We start from the raw sequence: 27,600 nt of genomic DNA on the forward strand, positions 1-27,600 counted from the left end.
GCCTTAAATCGAAGCAAATTTGCTACTAGCCTGTCACCAGCATGGCTTTAGAAACCTTCATAGCACAACCACCGCGCTAAATGCCATTAGCACCCAGATAAATTGCGGTTTAAATCAAAACCCGCATCATAGAACAGTGCTCGTTGGGCTAGACCTATCCAAAGCTTTTCATACGGTCAACCATGGCACGTTACTGCAAGACCTGGAAGGGTCTACCCTTCCCCATGTCTTAAAAGGTGGACCGTAAATTATCTGGGTGAACGGCAGGTATCGGTGCAATTTAGACAAGTGGTGCCACAGTGTGGTGTCCTATCCCCCCACTTTTGTTTAACTTCTAAATATCAAAGCTATCTTCGCTATCACTATCGTTTCCTACGCCGATGACTGCACAATAATGGCTACATGCCCAGGCTCACAGATCGATAAGCTTTGCAACAAAATAAACGGCTATATCCCTGATCTCTCCAGTTTTTTCACCTCGCGAAACCAGACATCACCGACTAAATCATCGGCGACCTTATTTACAACATGGATGCCCCAAATGTCAACAATTTTGAACATCCACGTCAAAGGCACTACGCTACCGACTTGCTTACACCCCAAAATCTTGGGTGTGACGTTTGATCAGGATCTACATTTTGGTGAGCATGCAGCCGCAATTGTACCGAAACTCCAGAGCCGTAATAAAACCCTCAAATCTCTTGCCGGCAGTACTTGGGGAAAAGATAAATAAACGCTCATTACCGCTTGCAAAGCAATTGGCCAGCCGATTGTATGCTAGCTACGCGTCCCCGATATGGTCGCCAAGCCTAAAGAATACTCACTGGAAGAAGCTACAGGTCTGCCAAATACTGCCCTCAGAACCGCCACGGGTTGTCTTCCTATGCCCCCAGAACACCATCTACATAATGAGGCGAGAATACTCCCCATCAGGGAGGAAATGAAATGCTAACCAAACAATTCCTGTTGAATACTCTGAAACCTAGGCATCCCAACAGACATCTGATTGAAGAACACAGCCGTATGAAGCCAAAAAACACAAGCAGGTCCTCAGTGAACTCCACAAACGGGCGTCGGGCCTCTATGTCGGGAATTGCCCGGTGAATCCTGTACTCAAAGAACAATACCCGAAACTTGCAAAAGAGCAACGCACCCTCCCTAGGGAAACGCGAGTCACTCTAGGTCAACTTCGATCTGGATACTGTAACAGGTTAAACTCTTACCTAACCAGAATCAACCCCGACATACAAAATGTATGCCTTGCTTGCAATGTGCCCCCACATGACACCAACCATCTCTTCAATTGTTATGTGGAACCAACACCTCTAACACCCCTCTCATTATAGTCCCCGCCTGTTGAAACAGCAATATCCTTGGACTCCCGTTAGAGATATTGATGACAATTCGTGATCGGTCACACCTATTACGGGGCTCGGAACGCCCAGATTTGGTGTTTACTACGAGAAATCGGAAAGAAGGGTGTGGGCTGCAGGCAATGTAAGTAAAAAGCTGCATTCATATATACTGGCTAAACACTACCCCGCAAAAATCGCGAGTACTCCATGCATGCATGTACGTTCGTGTAGAAATATGAGTTGGTCCATTGCTGCATTACAGTGGAGTAGAATGGTAAGTACTCCAGTATGACATAAGTGGACCACATGATCCAACAATTTTGCAGGGTACTGAGGACCTCGCAGTGGTGGCCGTCGAGCAAAAGAATAAACACGTATCTATCCTGGCATCCTGCTATATGGACCATACTTTGAAGGCACCACCAGGGGAGTGCAGGAGGCTATTACAAGAGGAATACCATTTAATTTGTTGCGTCCCTCCCACAAATTGTCATCCTCCCTGCGCCATAATCTCCTGCTCCAGGAAGGTATCGAACCCAATCGGGGTCCCTCACCTGACCCTGGTCCTGAAAAATGGTTTTGCTACGTTTGCCGGAAAATAATCTTTTTAGGACGGTCACACTTTGTTGTTCTGGGCTAGATTCCAAAATCCGACATCCTTTAACTTTTATACAACTTTTGTGGCTCCTTGCTGTTCACGCCCAAGGGCGTCCCGTAGTCTGCGTCCTGGCCACCCTCAACTCTGGCGTCTCCCACGTTGCACTTCAGAATTCTGTATTTAAACTGTAATGGGTTAACTGGGAAGATCGCGGATATAGTTGATTTCATGAAGCGGAATAACATCCGAGCGGAATAACATGAAGCGGAATAACAGAGAGAGAGAGGGAGCGGAAATGGAGGCGGTCTCGCGTTTATCATACACCACTCAGTGCAATACAATATATTTGATCCCGAAATTGGCCGCAGGGACTGTGTCCTAGAACGTCACGGCATATCTGTCCGATCAGGCGATGTAAACCTAGAAACCATCAACATATACATCTCTCCTGTCACCTGTTGCCCCAGTCAATACCGCCCTGATATCAGCTCACTACTCACTGGCGATAATCGCATTATCTTAGCAGATTTCAATGCCCATCACGATCTATGGCATTCTAATCTACAGGCGGAGGGTGAGTTGTTGGCGGATCAGATTGAGGAAACGACGTTATGCACATTAAACGGAGACGCCCCCACTGGTATGGTAGGAAGCTGTCACAGTTCGCCAGATCTATCCATCGTGGGCGCAGGTCTAATAAACTGCGTCAACTGGCAGCCGATGGTAACATTGGCATCTGACCACCTGCCTAAACTCCTTTCGCTCGAGCGAACCGCCGACTTCATCATTACCGAGAACCGTACTTTCATCAACTTTGAGAAAGGAAAGTAGGATGACTACAAATACTTTACAGACAACCTCTTTGCTGCCCTCCCTATCCCGACTGATGCTAACTAAGAGGAACGTGCTTTTCGCAAGGTCAATGAATCCGCCTCGGCTCGTTTCAATCCCGCCGGAGGATTGCCGGAAATCCGGCCTCATTTTCCGGCAGAGGCCGCAGATTTAGCGAGAGAACGTGGCCTTATAAGACAGCACGACCCCCGCGACCCCCATATAAGGGATTGCTTGTAGATAAACACAAGCGGCCGAAATGGGAGGAGCACCTAAGCGGTTGTAACCTCTCTGCCGATGTAGGTAACCTTTGGTCCACCGTAAGGTCCCTATCGAATCCGACTAAGCACAATGACAAAATTTACATCGCCTTTGGCGATAAACTGCTGTCGAATGCGAAAAAATGAGCGAGCGCTTTTTGCCGACAATATGTAATGCATTCTACGGTTGACAACGGCGGGCCAACAGACGCGCACACAAACGTAAATACAGCGCGTCCCCAATTACCATAACCGCCAAAGACGTTGAGGATGCCATAGTTCATGCTAAACCATCTAAAGCAGTGGGCCCCGACGGCATAGTCATGCCGATGCTTAAAAACCTAGGCAAAGAGGGATTTCATCAACTTGTTCCTTTCCACATTTGTCATACCCAAAAATGGAAAATGGCCAACGAGCTACTAAAGCCTGTGAAATCAGCCAACATAGGAGATTCTTAGCTTCTGATGTCACTCCTATCGCTAGTAGCCAAGACACTTGGAGCCATTCTGCTTCCCTACTTTAATGCAAATTTGCAACTAGCCAATCATCAGCATGGCTTCCGAAAATTACATAGCACTACCACCGCGCTAAATGCCATTAGTACTCAGATAAATAGCGGATTAAATCAAAACCCCCACCATGGTCGGCAAGCATCGGTGCAATTCAGGAGCGTAACATCCAAACCGTGAAGAATTAAACAAGGGGTGCCACAGGGTGGTGTCCTATCCCCACTTTTGTTTAACTTATACATATCAAAGCTACCTTCGCCACCAGAAGGAGTCACTATCGTTTCGTACGTCGATGACTGCACAACAATGGCCACAGGCCCAGGCCCACAGATCGATGAGCTTTGCAACAAAATAAGCGGCTATCTCCCTGCTCTCTCGTTTTTTCGCTTCGCGAAACCTGACATTGTCACCGACTAACTCATTGGCGACCGTATTTACAACAGGGACGTTCCAGATGTCGACCATATTGAACATCCACGTCGATGGCACCACGCTATCGACTGTCTTACACCTTAAAATCTTTTCTTTAAACTAGGCACCAAATAAACAAGCAGGGGATGAGCGCGGTAGAAAAGGACTTAGAAAGCCTTAAATCGAAGCAAATTTGCTACTAGCCTGTCACCAGCAAGGCTTTAGAAACCTTCATAGCACAACCACCGCGCTAAATGCAATTAGCACCCAGATAAATTGCGGTTTAAATCAAAACCCGCATCATAGAACAGTGCTCGTTGGGCTACACCTATCCAAAGCTTTTGATACGGTCCACCATGGCACGTTACTGCAAGACCTGGAAGGGTCTACCCTTCCCCATGTCTTAAAAGGTGGACCGTAAATTATCTGGGTGAACGGCAGGCATCGGTGCAATTTAGATAAGTGGTGCCACAGTGTGGTGTCCTATCCCCCCACTTTTGTTTAACTTCTAAATATCAAAGCTATCTTCGTCACCAAAATGAGTCACTATCGTTTCCTACGCCGATGACTGCACAATAATGGACACATGCCCAGGCTCACAGATCGATGAGCTTTGCAACAAAATAAACGGCTATATCCCTGATCTCTCCAGTTTTTTCACCTCGCGAAACCAGGCATCACCGACTAAATCATCGGCGACCTTATTTACAACATGGATGCCACAAATGTCGACAATTTTGAACATCCACGTCAAAGGCACTACGCTACCGACTTGCTTACACCCCAACATCTTGGGTGTGACGTTTGATCAGGATCTACATTTTGGTGAGCATGCAGCCGCAATTGTACCGAAACTCCAGAGCCGTAATAAAACCCTCAAATCTCTTGCCGGCAGTACTTGGGGAAAAGATAAATAAACGCTCATTACCACTTGCAAAGCAATTGGCCAGCCGATTGCATGCTAGCTACGCGTCCCCGATATGGTCGCCAAGCCTAAAGAATACTCACTGGAAGAAGCTACAGGCCTGCCAAATACTGCCCTCAGAACCGCCACGGGTCTTTTTCCTATGCCCCCAGAACACCATCTACATAATGAGGCGAGAATACTCCCCATCAGGGAGGAAATGAAATGCTAACCAAACAATTCCTGTTGAATACTCTGAAACCTAGGCATCCCAACAGACATCTGATTGATGAGTCAATACCCCCCAGGGGCTTAAGAAGAAATATGGCACCGAAGAACACAGCCGTATGAAGCCAAAAAACACAAGCAGGTCCTCAGTGAACTCCACAAACAGGCGTCGGACCTCTATGTCGGGAATTGCCCGGTGAATCCTGTACTCAAAGAACAATACCCGAAACTTGCAAAAGAGGAACGCACACTCCCTAGGGAAACGCGAGTCACTCTAGGTCAACTTCGATCTGGATACTGTAACAGGTTTAACTCTTACCTAACCAGAATCAACCCTGACATACAAAATGTATACCTTGCTTGCAATGTGCACCCACATGACACCAACCATCTCTTCAATTGTTATATGAAACCAACGCCTCTAACACCCCTCTCATTATAGTCCCCGCCTGTTGAAACAGCAATATCCTTGGACTCCCGTTAGAGATATTGATGACAATTCGTGATCGGTCACACCTATTACGGGGCTCGGAGCGCCCAGATTTGGTGTTTACTACGAGAAATCGGAAAGAAGGGTGCGGGCTGCAGGCAATGTAAGTAAAGCTGCATTCATATATACTGGCTAAACACTACCCCGCAAAAATTGCGAGTGTTCCATGCATGCATTTACGTTCGTGTAGAAATATGAGTTGGTCCATTGCTGCATTACAGTGGAGTAGAATGGTAAGTACTCCAGTATGACATAAGTGGACCACATGATCCAACAATTTTTGCAGGGTACTGAGGACCTCGCAGTGGTGGCCGTCGAGCAAAAGAATAAACAGGTATCTATCCTGGCATCCTGCTATACGGACCATACTTTGAAGGCACCACCAGGGGAGTGCAGGAGGCTATTACAAGAGGAACACCATTTAATTTGTTGCGTCCCTCCCACAAACTGTCATCCTCCCTGCGCCATAATCTCCTGCTCCAGGAAGGTATCGAACCCAATCGGGGTCCCTCACCTGACCCTGGTCCTGAGAAATGGTTTTGCTACGTTTGCCGGAAAAGAATCTTTTTAGGACGGTCACACTTTGTTGTTCTGGGCTAGATCCCAAAACCCGACGTCCTTTAACTTTTATACAACTTTTGTGGCTCTATGCTGTTCACGCCCAAGGGCGTCCCGTAGTCTGTGTCCTGGCCACCCTCAACTCTGGCGTCTCCCCCGTTGCACTTCAGAATTCTATATTTAAACTGTAATGGGTTAACTGGGAAGATCGCGGATATAGTTGATTTCATGAAGCGGAATAACATCCGCATTGCTGCGATCCAAGAGACCAAACTCACAGCAAAATCTGCTCTGCAGAGAGAGAGAGGGAGCAGAAATGGAGGCGGTCTCGCGTTTATCATACACCACTCAGTGCAATAAAATATATTTGATCCCGAAATCGGCCGCAGGGACAGTGTCCTAGAACGTCACGGCATATCTGTCCGATCAGGTGATGTAAACCTAGAAATCATCAACATATACATCGCTCCTGTCACCTGTTGCCCCAGTCAATACCGCCGTGATATCAGCTCACTACTCACTTGCGATAATCGCATTATCTTAGGCGATTTCAATGCCCATCACGATCTATGGCATTCTAATCTACAGGCGGACAGCAGGGTGAGTTGTTGGCGGATCAGATTGAGGAGACGACGTTATGCACATTAAACGGAGACGCCCCCACTGGTATGGTAGGAAGCTGTCACAGTTCGCCAGATCTATCCATCGTGGGCGCAGGTCTAATAAACTACGTCAACTGGCAGCCGATGGTAACATTGGCATCTGGCCACCTGCCTAAACTCCTTTCGCTCGAGCGAACCGCCGACTTCATCATTACCGAGAACCGTACTTTCATCAACTTTGAGAAAGGAAAGTGGGATGACTACAAATACTTTACAGACAACCTCTTTGCTGCCCTCCCTTTCCCGACTGATGCTCACTAAGAGGAACGTGCTTTTCGCAAGGTCAATGGATCCGCCTCGGCTCGTTTCATTCCCGCCGGAGGATTGCCGGAAATCCGGCCTCATTTTCCGGCAGAGGCCGCAGATTTAGCGAGAGAACGTGGCCTTATAAGACAGCACGACCCCCGCGACCCCCATATAAGGGATATAAACCAACGCATCAGATTGCTTGTAGATGAACACAAGCGGCCGAAATGGGAAGAGCACCTAAGCGGTTGTAACCTCTCTGCCGATGTAGGAAACCTTTGGTCCACCGTAAGGTCCCTATAGAATCCGACTAAGCACAATGACAAAATTTACATCGCCTTTGGCGATAAACTGTCGAATGCGAAAAAATGAGCGAGCGCTTTTTGCCGACAATATGTAATGCATTCTACGGTTGACAACGGCGGGCCAACAGACGCGCACACAAACGTAAATACAGCGCGTCCCCAATTACCATAACCGCCAAAGACGTTGAGGATGCTATAGTTCATGCTAAACCATCTAAAGCAGTGGACCCCGACGGCATAGTCATGCCGATGCTTAAAAACCTAGGCAAAGAGGGATTTCTTCAACTTGTTCCTTTCCACATTTGTCATACCGAAAAATGGAAAATGGCCAAGGAGCTACTAAAGCCTGTGAAATCAGCCAACATAGGAGATTCTTGGCTTCTGATGTCACTCCTATCGCCAGTAGCCAAGACACTTGGAGCCATTCTGCTTCCCTACTTTAATGCAAATTTGCAACTAGCCAATCATCAGCATGGCTTCCGAAAATTACATAGCACTACCACCGCGCTAAATGCCATTAGTACTCAGATAAATTGCGGATTAAATCAAAACCCCCACCATAGAACAGTACCCGTTGGGTTAGACCCGTCAAAAGCTTTTGATACGGTCAACCACTGCACGTTACTGCAATACCTGGAAGGGTCTCCCCAAATTTCAAAAGGTGAACCGCAAATTATCTGTCTGGTCGGCAAGCATCGGTGCAATTCAGGAGCGTAACATCCAAACCGTGAAGAATTAAACACAGGGTGGTGTCCTATCCCCACTTTTGTTTAACTTATACATATCAAAGCTACCTTCGCCACCAGAAGGAGTCACTATCGTTTCGTACGTCGATGACTGCACAACAATGGCCACAGGCCCAGGCCCACAGATCGATGAGCTTTGCAACAAAATAAGCGGCTATCTCCCTGCTCTCTCGTTTTTTCGCTTCGCGAAACCTGACATTGTCACCGACTAACTCATTGGCGACCGTATTTACAACAGGGACGCTCCAGATGTCGACCATATTGAACATCCACGTCGATGGCACCACGCCATCGACTGTCTTACACCTCAAAATCTTGGGTGTGACGTTCGATCAGAATCTACATTTTGGAGAGTATGCAGCCGCAATTGTACCGAAAATCCAGAACCGTAATAAAATCCTCAAATCTCTTGCCGGCAGTACTTGGCGTAAAGACAAAGAAACGCTCAGGAAACGCGCGTCGCTCTAGCTCAACTTCGATCTGGGTACTGTAACAGGTTTAACTCTTACCTATCCAGAATCAACCCCGACATACAAAATGTTTGTCCTGCTTGCAATGGTCCCCACATGACACCAACCATCTCTTCAACTGCATTGTGGAATCAACGCCTCAAACACCCCTCGCATTATGGTCCACCCCTGTTGAAACAGCAAGTTTCCTTGGACTCCCGTTAGAGGACATTGATGACAATTTGTGATTGGTCGCACCTATTGGATGGGGCGAAGGACTGCTACAACAACAATAACAGGAAGGACGCGAAGAGCGGTTGGTCTTAGGCGCGGATGCAAATGCGCCCAGCAATGCGCGGGGAGGATGAGACCCGAATGATACTAGGCGAGTCTCTTTTGCTTTGTTACATTTTGCAAAGGGATTTGCGATATCCTACAAGCTGTCGGAGCATTGCAGTATTTTCCAGGCTACTACATTCGTGACTAAAGCAGTAGAAACACTGTAGCAAAATTGCTTAAACTGTAGCCGCGTCAATTTTGACATTGACAACCAAACAGCAACCATCTAAAATTGTGTTAGAGTGTAAGCAATCCCTGGAAAGAATCGGGATAGGAAGAAATATGCATATATTTTGGGTCCCTGGGCGTATGGGAATAGGTGGATATAAAAAGGCGGATGAGCTAGCTAAACAGGGCGCATCACTCGAAGCTTGTAACGTTGACGTTCCAATCAAATCAGTGGGGTTAAAAGGAGGCAGGGGGCTGCGAACTGGCGAAAATCATGTGCTGGTCTTACAACCTTAGATTAACAAAGTTAGTCTTATCGAGGAAAAAAAGGAACTATGGACTCATGATGGGTATTCTGAGCAAACTACGGGACGCCCGTGGGCTGGAGCAACATAGTACCACAAACGTTTTAAAAAATGACGGGGTCGACGATTGTTGGAATCTAGTTCGGAACACCCGGTTTGGTGCACCATCCTTTGCACGTGACACACTGAATGAGTGCGACCGTCCTAAAAACATTCGTTTTCGACATAGGCAAAAACATCTCTCTGCGCCGTTAAAAGAGTGTTGAAGCATTCCCGCTGAATGGATTTGCTCAGAGGTTGACAACTTCTTTGAGGAATGCAACAAATTAAATAGGGTTACGCTGATATGATAGTCTTGGATCTGGAAAAATCCCGGGTCGCACCGGTACATAGAACCGGCTGTCGTGGGAAGCGATTGATGCGATGAGTATAGAGTAAGACAAAAGTTGAAATATGCCTTATGTTAGGCACCCTGTAAAGACAATGACATTGGATACGCAGTGATACACGAATGATAACTGCTTTTATTCGTAATTTTACGCATATGAGTAAAGTTTAAAGATTACATTAATTTTGTTGACAGAACAAAAGTTTTTATTGGTATAAACTAATCGAGATCAATATAGATTTTCATATATAAATATCAGGGTGAAAAATGAAATTCGTCAAGCCATGTCTGTCCGTCCGTTCGTCTGTCTATGGACACAATAACATTAATAAATTTATCTCTATTTATATAGCGAGACATTCTCATATTGTTTAAAAAAAAATGTAAGGCTCGATGACCTCCGAAGAGATTTAAGGCCGAGCTTCTCGCTCAATTTGCGTCGTGTTCCTTTTATTTTTCCCTAAAAATTGGCGGGACAGGACCTATTTGTTTTATGCCGACTCCGAACGGCATCTGCAAGGCAGATGAGTTTTCACTGACAGCTTTTCATGGCAAAAATACACTCGGAGTGCTTGCCAAACACTGCCGACGGGCGCCCCGTTTACAAAAATGTTTTTCTAATCGAAAAAACTAGTTCATAAAATTTTGATGTTGTTTTTCCCGGGGCGTGAACCCAGGATCTTCGGTGTGGATAGCGGAGCACGCTACCATCACATCGCGGCGGCGCCATATTGCTTTATACAATTGTTTTTGTTATTGATATTAAAGAAAAATTGCAAAGTATTGCCTTTTTGTAGCTATTAATTTATTCACCATTTAGGTACATAGTAATTATATATGCTTTTTAATCCTAATTGTGTGGAATAATTATAGGCGCGGTCAGAAGCTTAGTAACATTGGATTTCTATAGTAGTAGTGCTTTTTTAAACATTACTTCCGCTGTTCACTATTATATCAATATTATTATCTGTATTTAATTAGCGAGACAGGCTCATCTTGCTTTTACAATTGTTTTTGTTATTGATATTAGAAAAAAATTGCAAAGTTGAATAAATCTAGATATATCGTGTTGAAATTTGATAAGTAGGTTCCTGGACACTCATCTCCCATCGCTATTAAATATTAAATATTTCGAGCCTCAATTAGGTGTCGTGTGGAAATTATATGACTGTCGTTGTTTATATTGGGCAAAACAATTTTTCTTGGACGAACAGCGACTAGATCGCTTTTGAACACCTTCACTTGGACATTGATATGTTTATTTTAGAAGCAATACTATTTTACTTTATTTCATCACTGAATTTATCTTTTTCTGTTTATTAAAGGATATGATGAAGACAATGGATATAGTTTTTGCTGTATTGCATTTAGACATAGATCGCAATACAGAAGCATTATTAAAGGATGTGATACCAATGTATGCACACCAAATGGTTGGGTAAGTGCGCAGATGTTAAGCAATAACCAGTTTGTATAAGTATTTATTTGCAAAAATCTCTGCTAATTTGGAACTCCCTATTTGTTTTTAGTAATGACATAGTGCAATATGAATTTTCAAATAATTGTTTTATGAAATTTTTTTAAATATATTATCTTCGGAAGTCAGGCCTTCAACAACGAGAAAAATTAATACGAACGAAGATTAAAGTAAACAAATCTTGTACACGTGGACGAAGCGTCCCAATGTTAGTTATAAAAAGTTAGTAAAACTCACATGATCATCCTATGACATTGCCTGAAGGACGGTTGAAGGAAGGTTGCTTAGTGAAGCGCATGCCGAGAAATTGTATTTTAACGTACAAAAAGAAATAAGTTCCAAAGCGAAGTGAAAAACAGACGTTAGCTCAATAGGACCAAAGTGGCAAACAAACATTTGTGTGATTATGAATGACAAAACGTATTAAAAATGGACTTGAAAACGTCGCCAGGTAATAATTTCTACTTTTTGCAGTCTGGAGATGACAATCCTGACTCGCAAAATCATCCAGATAGAAATGTTTGGCAAAAAGGTTCTGATTTGGCAACCTATTTATGAATGCGGGCATAAATCCACACCGTTCTTTACGATCGGAACCAGCACCTCAACAATTTACGTAAAAGTATGTCTTTAAAAAACGTGTTGTGCCATTCGTACGTCGTCCTATTGGACATAGCTCCAGAATATTACGCTTAAACAAAAAAACCGTTAATCGTTAACAGTCTCGCTGAAAGTGCATAAAACCGTTGTACAAAACCCAATATCGCGTCCCTCCTTAAAAGTTCAGTCTACCAAAAGCAACTAATAAATTGATAAAGTTTCTTTATCTGTCATTAATATAAATATGTATTTCCGATCTAATTAAAACAAAAGCACAAACGAACTGCTATCACTTCAGGAACATTTTTTTATTTGTAGTACTTTTTGTACCGGTCCTTAGGTACTTTCTATTACCTCTATAGTTTCACTCAATGATTTTGGCGTCATTCTAACCATTTGACCTTAACTAGCATTCTAACATCTGTTAATAAATCGAGCTTCCAGAGTGGGTACACAAAAGAAATGTTCACCACACAAAACATAACATTATTAAGTATGCAAAAAGAAAAATTTTAAATGATAAATTTTGATGATATCATTGATATATATTGTAACGAATTTTGAGAAATCCTTGTTATTATACGCCTTCTGCAAACGTTCGAACCACCAAATTGTTCAATAAATAACTCCAATATTCAGCAATGCAAAATAGTCTTTATAAGACTACTTTGAGAGTACTTCACAATAACACTTCACAACTAATTGTGTGTTTAAATCAAACTGATTAGTCATGCTTCAGCTTGCGCTGCTTTTATACTCTCGGCTTCCTCGTTCACCTATTTATCCTAAGGTGTAGTAATTTCGCGAACTTCATGCTTGGTTACCAGCCATATACATGTATATTTGTAGTTTGTAGCCATATGCGTGTGTATATGTGAGCACTACTTCGGCTGATGATTGCATGTTTTTGTATCTCTCCGTTACCTTGTATATATGTGCGTAAATGATGATTGATTTGTTTACGTATACAAGAGTGGCAGCTTGCTTTATTGTTGTTGTGCCTTTATTTAATAGCCGCTTAGTGATGTTAGTATCACTTAGTGATGCTAATATTCGTCACACTGCTCTCCACCTAAGTCTGATCGTCCCGATCAGACAAATCTCTCTATCTAACCGCTGCATAGTGGTGTGAAGGGCTTCGCTAGCGCGAATTTAATCAAAAATTTAAAAGTGGAATGTGAATTTTTTGGTAAACTCCACTAATAGTCAAGCATACGCTGCAATATAAATCAAACATTTTTTGATTAAAGTTATATTAGTTATATGAATAAAAATCGCGCTCAAAAGTTGTGTTTCCATAAAGCCACCAGGCGCGTAGTTTATATATAATCGTTCGTAATTACACGTGTTTTTCTTGTAAAACTGTATATTTTTGAAGTATAATCCATGGAAAAATCATCATAAGGTAAGCTTTATAAGTTTTTGTTGAATAATATAAATATTGCGTTTTGGAAAGGCTTACTTTATAAACGATCAAGTTTTCAAGTTTAAGGTTATAAAAACACGCACGCGTTTTCACGTGTTGCAAATGTCAAAAAAAAAAAAAAAAACAAAAAATAGCTTAACCTTTCAACCTTTCTATCAACAAAAAAAAGTATGTACTTCCATGTCCCCCTAATTTTGAGAATTTTTTTTCAGGGTGCCGTGGGGCAATTACCCGCATGGAACTGTTTGATGAATATCTAAAAGTTAAAAGTTTGAATAGAAAAGACTGCTGTATTGCTTTACAACGTTTTGTTTCTGCAAAATATAATATAAATTCAGATGACATTTTAGAGAAATTTGTTAAAAATGTGCAAAAACGGTGGAAAAGTGCACAATTAAGATCAGATCGTTTTATCAAAAGCAATAAGGATTGGTTGGCATCTACTATTTCATTTCATGCAGAAAATGAAGATTTTCGGCCCGGGGCTTCGAAGCGTGGCAGACCTTCCAAAAGTTTTAGTGAAAGTGGAACTACGGCGAAACAAAAAAAAACAAGTGCACTCACCTCAAACTGTAACACTGAAGAGCTTTCTTTTGCAGACGAGCCTACGAAAAAGAGGACAACGAAATGCGGCCAAAATTGTTGAAAAAGTTACTGCTTCTAGTTCTCCGAAATTTCACAAAAAAATTTACAAGATGGCAAAAAGCTCCACAAAGTTATCCAAACGTGCTGGTTTAAGTCCAGAAGAAGCTCTGTCGTTGATTATTAATACAAAATCCAGTAAATCGACATATCTATGTTACAGAAAGGCTGCTAAAGTTGCGGTGCTGATGTGTATCCATCTTGGGGAAAAGTCCTAGCAGCGAAAGCTGAATATTATGCAGAGCCTGGTGCAGTGACGGTAGAAGATACAGGAGTTGAAATAAGACAACGATCTTTTGCACTTAACAGCCAAACGACTATTTAAGCTCCAGGAAGAAACTCTTGAATCCTTTACTGGCTCTGGAATCACTCTAGTATGTAAGTGGTGTATAGACGGAAGTTCTGGACAAAGCAACTTTAGACAAATGACAAGCGCGGACAAAAACGATTCATCTGTAGTAATTGTGTCGCTTGTTCCTTTACAATTGCGTGATTGTTATAATGAAACCAACATAATATGGAAAAATCCAGTGCCCTCATCTACTCGCTTTTGCAGAGCGATTAAGTTTGTTTTTGCCAAAGAAACACCGGAGTTGATAAAGAACATTACCGAAAAGGTTCAGGGACAAATACACGCGCTATACAGATTTTCAAACTACTTTTAACGATGGTAGACGGCAAGATTTGCAATACGTTAACTGACACGAAATCTACGCAAAGCTGTTATATATGTGGTGCAACCCCTAAAAATATGAACTGTTTGGACATGATCGAGCAAATGCCAGCATGAGTTTCAATAAAAGTAAAAAACTAATAAGTTCTGTTACAGAAAAATAACTTTATTGATTACTGGGGTTCAATTAACGCCTCGCACGCATTTTTGACCTCCCTTTTTGTATTACAATTAATAGGTGGACTTCTTACTGGCCAAACTATCGGCGTCCAAAAGAATATTTTCACTATATCAAAAAAAAAAATTTTTTTTGACCCACCCTAATTTACCATTTTTTCCCAGAAGTTTTTTATAAAGACCACTTAAATCTTATTCATTTTATGCAGAATGCGTTTCTACACAATAAATTAACTGGTATTCCTATAAAACTTCGACTATATTAAAGCTAGAGATTTAATTCGCGCTAGCGAAGCCCTTCACACCACTGTGCGCTGCTAGCCTCTCCAAATGAACCACCCTTCTATTTTGTGGTTTCCCATTGGTTTGTATGCGGTAGATGGTATCACTGATCCTCTTCACAACTTTGTACGGGCCTTCCCAACTTCACCAAAATTTGGATGGAACACCTTTCCGCCGGTGGGGGTTGTATAGCAGTACCAAATCTCCCTCCAGGAAACCTTCCGAATTATTGTTCTTGTCGTAACGGTGTTTCATCCTACTACTCATTATCCTGAATCGTTCCCTCACACTCTGTTGTTTGGCCAATAAACTACTTCGCAGAGCTTGATCTTGACGGATTGACTTTGCATCATCAGTATCGTCTTGACTGTTCACAACAGTAGTGCGCCCTGGCTTGAAACCACCCTTGCATTCTTTCTGCGAAATTATTTCCTTCATTTTAGTTAGTCTATTTCGGCTTTTCAGTGCAAGTTGTCTTCCCGCAGGTACCTTCGGTATTGATTTGTGTGTTCGATTCGTTCCACTAATCTTTGCCCCGCCTTCTGGCTTTGACTTTCGTGGTATTCGTCGAGTCTCCGCCACCAGCACTCGCTTACTGCTGAACCATTTCTCAAAACTATAATTAAGGTGTACATGCTTGTTCTTATATTGCATAATCCTTCTTTGCATGTCGATCTTGATGCCATGGTCAACCAAGAAGTCTACTCCCAATATTACTTCATCGACTATCTCCGCCACAACGAATTTGTGTAGAACCATGACCTTTCCAATTAAGACTTCACATATCACTTCTCCAAGTTGGAACTACCAGGACCGGGTGCTGCAATGACGTGCAATGTGACCTGGGTTACCACACTTGAAACACTTCATAACTCGGGCATTTTTTTGTTGTGATCCCTTCAGTGCTCTCAAAATTGTGTCTACACAATCTGGCCTTTCCACTTCCACGCGATGAGCTTTGTATGCGGGCTTACTCAAAAGTGACGCTGTTTCCTGAGTCAGGGTATGGTAAACCGTTTCAGCAAATGTTGGCTTTGGGTTTGCGTAAGTTGCTCGCTTCGTTTCCACATCTCGTATGCCATTTATAAAGCTCTGGATTTTTACCCTCTTGGTGTATATAGATGGGACAGCCTTTCAACATCCGTCGCAAACTCTTGCAAAGTCTCATTAGCTGTTTGGTAACGGTTTTGCAATTCTATTTGATATATCTGTTTCCTATGCTCGCTTCCCTACCATCTCTCGACAGCGGCCATCAATGCTTCATAACTCTGGAATTGTCTGTAAGATCTCAGCAGCTGGTTCTTTTAACGCCACGAACAATGCAGCAACTTTATCTTCGGCATTCCAGTTGTTCGCTGCTGACGTCTTCTCAAATTGGAGCTTAAATGTAATAATGGAAAGGAACTGAACCATCAAACGTTGGAGATTTTACCTTCGGAGCAGACGTTGACGTGAATGGACGGTTCAATTGTAACTCCTGAATCCGATCTTTCAAAGCATCCATCTCGGCCTCCATTTTATCTTATCGTTCACTAAAAGCCTCCAGCTACGATGAGACTTTTGCTTCCTGTGCCTCCAGCTTCGATGAGATACGCTCTTCTTGTGCTTCCAGTTGAAATGTTATTCGTGCCTCTTGTTCTTTTAACTGTTCTGCAATTTGTGACGCCATGTATGTTTTCTGTTCATCCAATTGTGCTTCAATCTTCGATGTGATGCGTGTCTCCTGCGATTCCAGTTGGGATGACATTTGCGCCGACATTTCTGAAATGCGCGCCTCCTGTGCTTCCATCTTGGATGTTATAATTTCTCTTATACGTGATTCCTGGGTTTCCATTTTTATCGCATTATTCTCGCCGCTTGCAACAGGACTCGGATTTCCGTTCTTCTCTTCCAATTTTGTTAATGTCTCGTCCCCATCAGGATGAAAGACATACTCGTCCGCATTAATTCCTTCCGACTACATAACCTCTCGTAGTCGTTCTTGAAGTTCTGTTTTATTACCGCTTGTAGTCAACCCACGGTTCTCCAACTGCTTTTTCAGTTGCTGGATCTTTAGTTCACTTAACTTTGCCATGTCCAAGTTGTATTCGAAATCTTCGGAATTTACTCAACAATTCCTCTTCTGACACCAATTGTAACGAATTCAGGAAAATTCTGCTTATTTTAAACCTTCTGCTAACGTTCGAATCGCTAAACTGTTGAATAAATGACTCCAATATTTAATATTGCAAACTGGTCTTTCTTTAGATTACTTTGGGATTAGTACTTCACAATTAAACTTCACAACCAATAGCGTGCTTAAATCAAAACTGAATCGTTATTACTCAGCTTGGGCTGCTTTTATACTCTCTGTTGCTTCGTCCGCATATTTATCCAAAGGTCTAGACGTTTCACCTTCTAGAACTCTTGTATCTCCTGCTTGGTAATTTATTATATGCGTGTGTGTGAATAAGAACTTCGGCTGATGATTACATCTGTGTGTGTGAGATAGCTCTTCGTCGCCTTCTAAATAATAGTTGCTAGCTTTAATGTGTACATGTACATAAGAGTGGCTGCTTCATGTTTTTGTTGTTTTACATTTATTTAGTAGCAGCTCAGTGATGCTAATGTTCATCACAATATTATTTCCCAAAATTCGTTACAATAGATAATTTAGCCGTTCATATATGTCCCATACCTAGGAACTGGATTATTAGCTGTAAATTTTTCACATGGCGGAACCATACAAGGTGGAAGCACGGCACGTACAAACATAAATAAAAGTTCCATGTACACTGTTCTTTTAAATCGCTGGACTAATGTCAAGATCATACTGCGCCGGAAGTTAATTTCAAATCATTTTAAACAAGTACAAATCAGCTCTCACCGTGTTACCACCTTGAATAGTTCTGCCATGATTTCGTGCTTCCATTTAGAGATAACAGACCAGAAATGGATTAAGATCTAGAAATAATCGCAACTATAAAATTTGATTATAAAATTTATATGGCAAATCTAGTTATTTAATAACGGTTTAGTAGTTAAGCACGAAAATGAAAATAATCTTGTTAGACGTAAGCTAGGTCTAGAAACTGGTATTTGCATAAAAACCTTCATAAGCGTGGGCCAAATAAAGAACTTAATGTACCCCCTATGGCTCCCGAGTTGTTAATTTAAATAGATAACAAAACAATGTTTTTTGCATAACTTTGCAAATCTGAGCATAGGCTTTCCTTCTCAGATGTTGTGCCAAATTTAATTTGCACATGTCAACGGAAACTAAAACTTCATTCGACTGGCCTATTTGCGATAAAAAGGAAGAAACTTTGTGGAGTCGTCACATAACATTTGAGGTCGAAATTTCTCCTCGAATAACTTCTGAACGAGTAAACTTTGGTATTTTAGATCTTTTTGTAGATAGTTAATGTTCCTATTAAAACATAACAGTCATATTTATTTAAAAAGGGTTAAAGTACTGGTACACTTTTAATAAAAACTTTCTAAACAATTTGTAACGCAAAATTTTAAATCAGGCACTTCTAAACACTAAAATAAAAGCTGACATTTTCACAGGCAATCTTTTTGATTCCTGAACAATATTTTCACTATACCGTAGGAAATAATTTTTTTAATTGGCCCACCCTTCTATACATCCATGCATGTCTACAAATATTTGTATGTATATAATTTTCTTTAATTTTCTAGTGGAGAAATAAATGAACCACAATCATATGTGCTGGCTCTTCTTTCCGTATACTGCATTATTTCGGCACTGGAACATCGGCAAGGTGCCATTGGGAGCTTGCAATTAAAACGCGCCCGTACACATAGTGAAGCCGATTGCAGCAGCGGTGATTTGGACTTAAACAATGCTAACAAATTGCGTAAATTAAATCAAGAAGGTGGTTCAGATAACTCATGTTCGAATGATTTCCTTTGTGATAATCATCCTTTACTGTCCGCTGCCGGTGTTGTTAACAACGATACTGCTGGCTCTTCCATAGCCCGAGAGAGTACAAGATTGCCAACACTTAAAGAACCTTTACATTCAAGTGTGCAACATATTTTTAAAATTTTACACCAATTTGTTTCGTCCGATCAGCTAACACCAAAAGTGTATTTTGCATATCGTTTTATTTCATTGTTGGTTGAATGTGGCGGTGAACGTGTAAGACCGTTACTCAAATTACTGCCACCACAACTAATACAAAATCTACTCAAAATAATGGTGACTGAAAATATAAGTGTGGGACTGATTTGTAGGTAAGTTTTAAATACTAACACCATATAGAATTTATTATATTAGACTTCGCCCAGTGGTTGAAAACCAACACTGCAACGGTCCCTAATTACACCACAAAGATCAATCATACGTCATAATCTTTCCTCTCTTCCTTTACTTTTCTCTCCTTTCCACACCACCCTTGATTAATTCTCCTTGGTTTGGATGTTACGTTCCTGAATTGCACCGATGCTTGCCGGACAGACAGATAATTTGCGGTCCACCTTTTGAGACTTTGGGTAAGGGGAGACCCTTCCAAGTCTTGCAGTAACGTGCCGTGGTTGACCGTATCAAAAGGTCTATCGCAACGAGTACTGTCCTATGGTGCGGGTTCTGATATAATCCGCAATTTATCTGAGTGCTAATGACGTTTAGCGCGGTGGTAGTGCTATCTAATTTTCGGAAGCCATGCTGATGATTGGCAAGTTGCAAATTTGCATTCAAATAAAGAAGCAGAATGGCTTCAAGTATCTTGGCTGGTCCACTCTGGCCATTTTTCATTTTTCGGGGATGGCGAAGGTGGATAGGGATAAGTTGAAGACATGCGCTAGATAATTAAATCCCTCTTTGCCTAGGTTTTTAAGCATCTGCATGGCTATGCCGTCTGGGCACACTGCTTTAAATGGTTTATCATGAACGATGGCATCCTTAACCTCTTTGACGGAGATGGTAATTGGGGACGCGCTGTATTTATACTTGTGTGCGCGTCTGTTGGTCCGCCGTCTAACTTTGTCTACCGCAGAATGCATTACATATTGTCGGCAAAAAGCGCTCGCGCATTTTTTCGCATCTGACAGCACTTAACGCCAAAGGCGATGGAGGTTTTGTCATTGTGCTTAGTCGGATTCGATAGGGACTTTACGGTGGACCAAAGCTTACCCACACTGGCGGAGAGGTTACAATCCCTTAAATGCTCCTCCCATTTCGCCCGCTTGTTCATCCACAAGAAATCTGATGCGTTGGTTTATATCCCTTATTTTGGGGTGGCCGGGGTCGTGCTTTTTTATAAGGTTACTTTCTCTCGCTAAATTTGTGGCCTCCGCCGGAAAATGTGGCCGGATTATCGGAATTCTTCCGGCGGGAATAAAACGAACCGAGGCGGATTCGACGACCTTGCGGAAAGAACGCTCCCCTTGGCGGGCATCAGTCGGGATAGGGAGGGCAGTAAAGGATTTGTATTCATCCCACTTTCCTTTTTTAAAGTTTATGAAAGTGGGTTTTTCGGTGACGATGAAGTCGGCGGTACGTTCGAGCGAAATAAGTATTTGCAGGTGGTCGGATACCAATGTTACCATCGGCTGCCAGTTGACGCAGTTTACCAGTCCTGCGCTCACGATGGATAGATCTGGCGAACTGTGACAGCTTCCTACCATACGAGTGGGGCGTCTCCGTTTATTGTGCAGAACGTCGTTTCCTCTAGTTGGTCCGCCAACACCTCACCCTTGCTGTCCGCCCGTAGGATAGAATGCCATAGATCGTGGTGAGCATTGAAATCGCCTAAGATAATGCGATTTTCGCCAGTGAGCAGTGCGCTGATGTCAGGGCGGTATCCACTGGGGCAACAGGTGATGATTTCTAAGTTTACATCGCCTGACCGGGCAGATATGCCTTGACGTTCCAGGACATTTCCGCTCTCTCTCTGCAGAGCAGATCTTGCTGTGAGTTTGGTCTCTTGGATCGCAGCAATGCGGATGTTATTCCGCTTCATGAAATCAACTATCTCCGCGATCTTCCCAGTTAACCCATTACTGTTTAACTGCAGAATTCTGAAGTGCAAAGAGGAGACATCCTCACTCTGGGGGTAAATGGGAAGCCCGGACCCAATTTCTGTTGTTCCTCATGGACGTAGGGCATGGTAGGGCGGGATGGGTTAGAAGGTTTCATGTGGTCATACTAAATCGTTCCCGAGATCTTCGGCCTAGTTAGTACCTTTTTTGCCCTTACCAAAATAAGTATGCGTTGCGACAATGTAAAACATGTATCAAAACGTCAAACCGAAATGTCACTCAGAACAAAAATTGAAAACAGAAAACTGCTGCAATTCGATTTAATTAGTTTGGCCTGTTAAATATATTTGACTGCGAATAGGGAACGAGCTTCGATACGATACTTTGCCACATCGATTCTTTTGACATTCAATAGCTACTTTATACTCGATACATTTTGGCATCGAGTACTTCGACCGCAGTATCGTATCGCATTTTCGCCAAGGAAAGGGCAAATCGACTGAACATGAAGCTGTGTATGCTTTTCCCTCTAATTTGCTTCGCGAATGGAAAATAATTTTTAGCTGTAGAGTTTGCAGTTAGTTCGGTCAGAAAAAGAAGACATTTCTACAATCAAAGTAGCCATTTGTAACTCCTGTGTTTAGATGCGGTCCTGCTGCACAAAGTTAATGCAACGTAAAATAGAGCGAAAAGTTGAGAGCTCTGCTGTCAAAGTTGATGCTCTTGGCAAAGCATTTATTGTAAATATTTTTCTTGTAACAGTACTTCTGTCAACCAATAGATGGGGTCACTCACACAATTGTCATCGAAATCCTCTTACAGAAGTACCTTTTAAGTGTCGGTTATGAATACAATTTCTCTTCCTAATTTTATAGTGAAGTGTGAAAAATAATTTAAGAAGTCCTTTTCCTAAAAATTTTAAGATAATTATTTCATTTTACAGTTGGCCAAACTCACCAATTTTCTGTCACTTAACTGACGGAAACATGTTTGCAACGTATCAACAAAACTTGTGTTCCGACGCGACCGTGCCCAACTAGCGCTCTCAGCGGCATTTTGATGCACTTTCTCCGGGAACCAATGAGTTGTCATGTATATTAATCATTATTCAGTGAGCTTATTTTTACCCGAACAATTTTGTTAGTTCAATAAACCTGTTGATGTTTTTTTTGAGCATTTTGTTACCTCTCCTAAATCTGACAGCACGATACCGCCCAGAGTTCGGTACCTGATATTAGCCAGCACTGGACACTCGCAGAAGAAATGGGTGACTTTCCTTACAACCTTCTTGGCTGCACCTCTTACACACTTCGTTGAAGGTTAATTCCATTCTTTCTGCGTGTGAAATGGACAGTGTTCTGTAATTGTGGACAATTTTAGTAAATCCTCTGTTGTTTTAAACGGTTTTATTTAGCTTGACTTGACAGGCGGCCGGCCGTTGTGAACGAATTTTGTAATTAAAATTTAAGTAACTTCCCGATAAGCTACAAGCTTGAAACTTGGAATATAGTTCGGAACCCGATGGCAATGCAATAATAAAAAAACTCCGATAAGTGGCCAAACGATATATGGGAAATGATACCTGGTAAATAAATTTTTGAAAAAAATATTTTCATGACACTTTGTGGGTTGGCCGAACCACTGCCGATGAGTGACCGGTTAAATAAAGTATTGATATACGAGGTTTGCCTTTAATATTTTGCGCCTAATAATGAAAACACAGTCAAATATTAAGGAAAATAGTTTTATTGTTTTTCAAAATATTCTCCATCCAAGTCAATACACTTCTGCATTCGCTCGAACCAATTGTCAAAGCACTTTTGCCACTCAGAAGAGGCCACCTCTAAAACGAGCTGTTTGAAGGCTTCTACAACTCCTTCAGGCGTTGAAAAACGTTGACCTCGCATTTTTTTTTTTTTTTTTTTTTTTTTGACGTTGGGGAATAAAAAGAAATCATTAGGTGCCAAATCAGGGATGTAAGGCGGATGACCCATCAATTCGACCTTTTAAGTCCTCAAAAACTCTCTTGTGTAAATTGATACGTGAGAGCTCGCATTGTCTTGGCGAAGAATGATTTTTCTTCGGCGGTTGGTTTTTCTTGATTCTACAAAATCTTTTGGCAAAGAAATGGTTGTATACCACTCAGAATTGACCGTTTTAAGTTTATCTAGTGGAACAGTTGCGACATGGCCAGATTTTCCGAAAAAACAGGCGATCATTTGCTTTGAGATGCTCTTTGTGCGAACAACTTTTGTTGAAATAGGCTCGTCTTGGAACACCCATACAGTCGATTGCTGCTTTCTTTCCGGTTCATATGCATAGAACCAAGATTCGCCACCTGTTACGATGTCATATACGTGCTTTGATCCACCACGGCTAAATTTCTTCAACATTTCTTTACACCAATCGACACGAGTCCTTTTTTGGGCAATTGTCAAAGTATGCGGTATTCAACGAGAACAAATCTTCTTTACGACCAAATTTTCATGAAATATTGAATGTATGCTGGTCCCACTAATGGCCAAGGATGCCTCTATCTCGCGATATGTCACATGACGATCTTGTATTATAAATTAACGCACGGCCTCGAGTGTTTCTGGCACAACCACCGCTTTGGGACGACCTTCACGAAATTCGTCCTGAAAAGATTGGCGTCCACTTAGGAAATCCTTGTATCATCGTTTCACAGTGGCTGACTGTGGTGATTCAACACCAAAAGTAGAAGTAAGTTGATTGATGCACTCCTGTCTCGATATTCCACGTCGAAAATCGTAGTAAATCATCGCACGAAAATGTTCACGGGTTAATTCCATTTTTAGGCAATATGAATTTTTAAACTCCCTATAAATAAACACAAATAACACTCGTAAAGGAAAACATTATATGCAAGTTTATGCCAAAAAATACCAAACTTTACGATAAAAATATCTAATTACAGCTAATCACATGTAGTGTTGTCAAGGCGCAAAATATAAAATGCAACCCTCGTACATGGGTTTACGAATATGAATACAGGAATTTTAAGTCAGATGGTGTCCAAGTCGAAGCAATTTTATATGGTAGAGTAATCCTTATTCAACCGCTTATATAAGCCATATAATCTATTTTTATTGATTGTATTACCTTATTATACCTTACATGTTATATAAGCCTGATTTTCGGTGGGTTATAAGCCTTATATAAAAGGTTCTAATACAGAAAGTAGCATCTTTTAATAAGATACGTTCTGTGTAAGTAAGACTTATTTTCTTTGCTCCATAAGCCTTATAATAAATTTGTTACATTCTACCTTATGGCTTATAATAATTCATATTCTTAGTTAATATTGGCTATAAGCCTTACGGTGGCTCTCAAATAAATCGTATGCCCGCTGATATAAATACAGAAAAATCAGGAGTTATCCTATTCGTGTGAATGCAATTTGCAACGGGTCGAGTTCGCCGTTTAGAGCAGCATTTATGTATCATGGCATAGCTATTTTGTCTACATGTCTACATCCGGACTTAGAAAACTAATTAATGCCCCTGTTACCGTTTACAACTCAACTCTGGTTGAGTTGAAATTTCGCAATTTGGTATTACAGATTACAACTCAACCTGTCAAAAAAAAATTCGGTTGAGTTGTCTAGTCTTACAACTTTTTGTGGCATTGCCGTTTACAACCTTGCGTTGGTGTAGTTGTCAAAGACGTGAAAATCTTACAACTGCTTACTAACAGTTGTCTCATGAAATTTTGCAGTTGTTTTGAAAAAATGTTACGTTTTAGAAGACGGTTCACCACCTAATTTTTAACAAAGATTTTCAAAGTAGATATCAAAAGACACGTTTCGACCTCCGATTTAAGAATCCGAAAACAAAAATTGTAATTCTTTGCGACAGCACGGCACTGCTAATACGCGTCCAAAAATATCGAGACGCGTATTAATCTCGAGAACAATAATCCGAAGGCGGAAAAGAAACATTTTATCTCTTGTCCGGAGATATTTGTAGTTGAAGTTGGCGATTTTCATGTGGTTGTTGTAATGTTGTTGTCTTTTTTCGGTTTTTGTTTAATATCTTTTGAAGGAGTTAAAATTTTTATTTTCCGCCTTCGGATTATTAATACTAATGCCAAGACGCATCGTTTAATACCTCTCTCGATATTTTTGGACACGTATTAGCAGTGTCATGCTGTCGTAAAGAATTACCACAAAAATTAAAAATTTTATTTCTAATCAAATCTAATTTCATGTGGTTGTTGTATTTTGCCAGATTTTTTGTACACAGCTATGCAGAAAGGTGTTCGACCCAACCAGAGTTATTTTTACGAATCGCGGCCAAAGGCCGCCAACGCAGAAAGATGTTCTGTGTAAAAAAAAACTGTGGAACGGGCCTCATATTTCGGACCCTCTCGGGCCATTTTGTGAGTCTTTGTAAATATCTTTCAAAAGAAATACAATTTTTAATTTCCGCTCTCGAATCCTAAAAACGGAGATGGAAACCCGTCTTTTGATACCACCTTTGATAAGAGTTAGATGGTGCACGGGCTTATAAAACGTTACCAAAAAAAAAAGAAAAACATTTAAAGTCGGTAGTTAAACCTTTTTTAATCAAACAATAATCAACAATTTTGTACACATTTCTAGAAAAAACAACGTTTAAACGAATTACATTGAATAACTTTTTGACTTTAGTTGGACGAGGCTGGCCGCAGTTCGGATGCAGCCAAAATAGGTGAAATAATTATGCGAGTCCCATTGATACTTATCACTACTCCTGGGAATTCTATTTGAGTAAAATACAGTTTTTTCTGTTTGGGTTTTAATCTACTTCGCACAAATATTCTCCTCAATAATATCTAAAACCAGTCCAACACCAAAATCATTTCCACATCATATTTGATAGCTGCCGTCAGCAACGAATCGGAGTATGGCGCATAATTTTAAAATACGAACGCGTATGCGGAAATGGTCCTTAATTTTGTTTAGTACTGAGTAAAATGCTTCCTTTCAAATCTGCAAAATAACTTCATATGAAACTCATTATTTGTTTGTCACTTAAACATTTTCTTACTTGGTGGTTGGTAGTTCCAAGGGATTGGAATGATCACGCGAATGTTTTCCGTATTCGCGAAATGTCAATCACCAACATTTTTGTCATTATAAAATAGACTTCATATAATATTAATAAAAAAATCACATTTGAAAATGCTTAAATTTCTGCCACAAATTGATCAGCTGTTTATTTATCTGTCAAATCATCACTTTCTGAAGTTGGCAACTCAATTCAATTTCAACTGAAATAAGTTGTAATTCGTAATACCAAACAGGAGTTGAGTTGTCTTATAGTTGAGTTGTTTTAATTACAACCCAACTAAGTTGAGTTGTAAACGGCAATAGGGGCATAAATGTTTCTGAAATCAAAAACTCAATTGCGCTCGGAAGCAGATGAAACAGCCAATCGAATTGAGCGGTAAACACACGGAACGATAACGATATTAGGTTGATGTTAGTTTAATAAAGTTACTAAGCCTTGATTTCTGCCTACCATAATCCAAGCATTATCTGATCCTTAGCCCTGCAAATTTTCAAAATCTAGCCCGGATTCGTTCAATGTTCTTTAAATTGAATCTACACCAAATTGTTTATCTAGATTTTTCAAAATTTTGAAAAAAGCTAAAAAGAGCTAAAAAATGTCTGAAAAAAGCTGAAGAAAGCTTACAAGCTAAATCGCAACTTTTCGAGCTAAACGAAAAAAAGCAAAATCTGGCTTAAAAAAAAAGCTAAAATGGCAACATTGATTGATTGTGTCCAACCGTATATGTAGTTGTCTACTCCGGCCCTTTGAGGGGCTTTGACGAAAGCGCTGGCTCCTATATTATTGAATGCGCCCTCTCTGTAATGTTTGTAGTGGGGTGATTTTTCTACAGTGCCAATAAGCTCATGGAGGGCGGGGTCTGTTGGCCTGACCTTCATGCAAGCATAGCATGCTGCGCCTTTGAAAGCTTTGGCCCTGTTATTTTTGCCCTAATAGATGTCCAAAAGCCTCTCAAGAACCTTAAGCATAAAGGATGTGAGGCGTATAGTCTTTGGCATTTTCGTGCGTTCGTCTGCCCCCCTTCGACAGAAAGACTACTTTTTTTTCAACCAGTTCATTCAACTTTGTGGAATTTATGTCAGGATATTGAAGCATCACCGGGGAATCGCCATCTAAGGCAGGCGATTTAAATGGAGAAAAACTGTTGACTACTTAAGTTATTTAGTTCCTGTCTAATATCAAGTCCAGAAGTCCCTTTGAAGGCTGAGAGCGCCTTTAGGGGGATTATTTCACTGGTGAGTGCTCACATCCAGGGAAGTGTGTATTCATGGGGGTGTTCAGGGAGTCCTTTTTCAAGTCCGTTTATACTCCTCTCTTCTTACGAAGTGGTTGTTGTGGTGATCTTTAGACAGAATTTTTCTCAGTCTCGGGTGCACCCGAGTGTTTTCTATTGAGGAGCAGAAGGATTGCCAGGACAAAGCCTTTGCTACCCCAACAGCTTTTTTGTAATGTTTGAGCGTAACCCTGTGTGGCTGCCACACTTTGGTTGTGAGGTACTCATTGAGCGC

The 27,600-nt window shown here is 41.4% G+C and overlaps 1 protein-coding gene across 2 annotated transcripts in view; it reads left to right on the forward strand.

Moving 5' to 3' along the window:
- MED24 (mediator complex subunit 24) overlaps positions 1-27,600 on the forward strand; it is a 266,977-nt gene that overhangs the window by 236,390 nt on the left and 2,987 nt on the right. For both annotated transcript variants that reach the window (XM_067787769.1, XM_067787770.1), the window contains 2 exons: positions 11,078-11,190; positions 18,714-19,271. In XM_067787769.1, coding sequence (XP_067643870.1) covers positions 11,078-11,190; positions 18,714-19,271 — 671 coding nt within the window. The remainder of the gene's footprint in view (positions 1-11,077; positions 11,191-18,713; positions 19,272-27,600) is intronic.

Source organism: Eurosta solidaginis, chromosome 5 (assembly GCF_040869045.1).
Source record: "Eurosta solidaginis isolate ZX-2024a chromosome 5, ASM4086904v1, whole genome shotgun sequence".
Classification (NCBI taxonomy): Eukaryota; Metazoa; Arthropoda; class Insecta; order Diptera; family Tephritidae; genus Eurosta; species Eurosta solidaginis.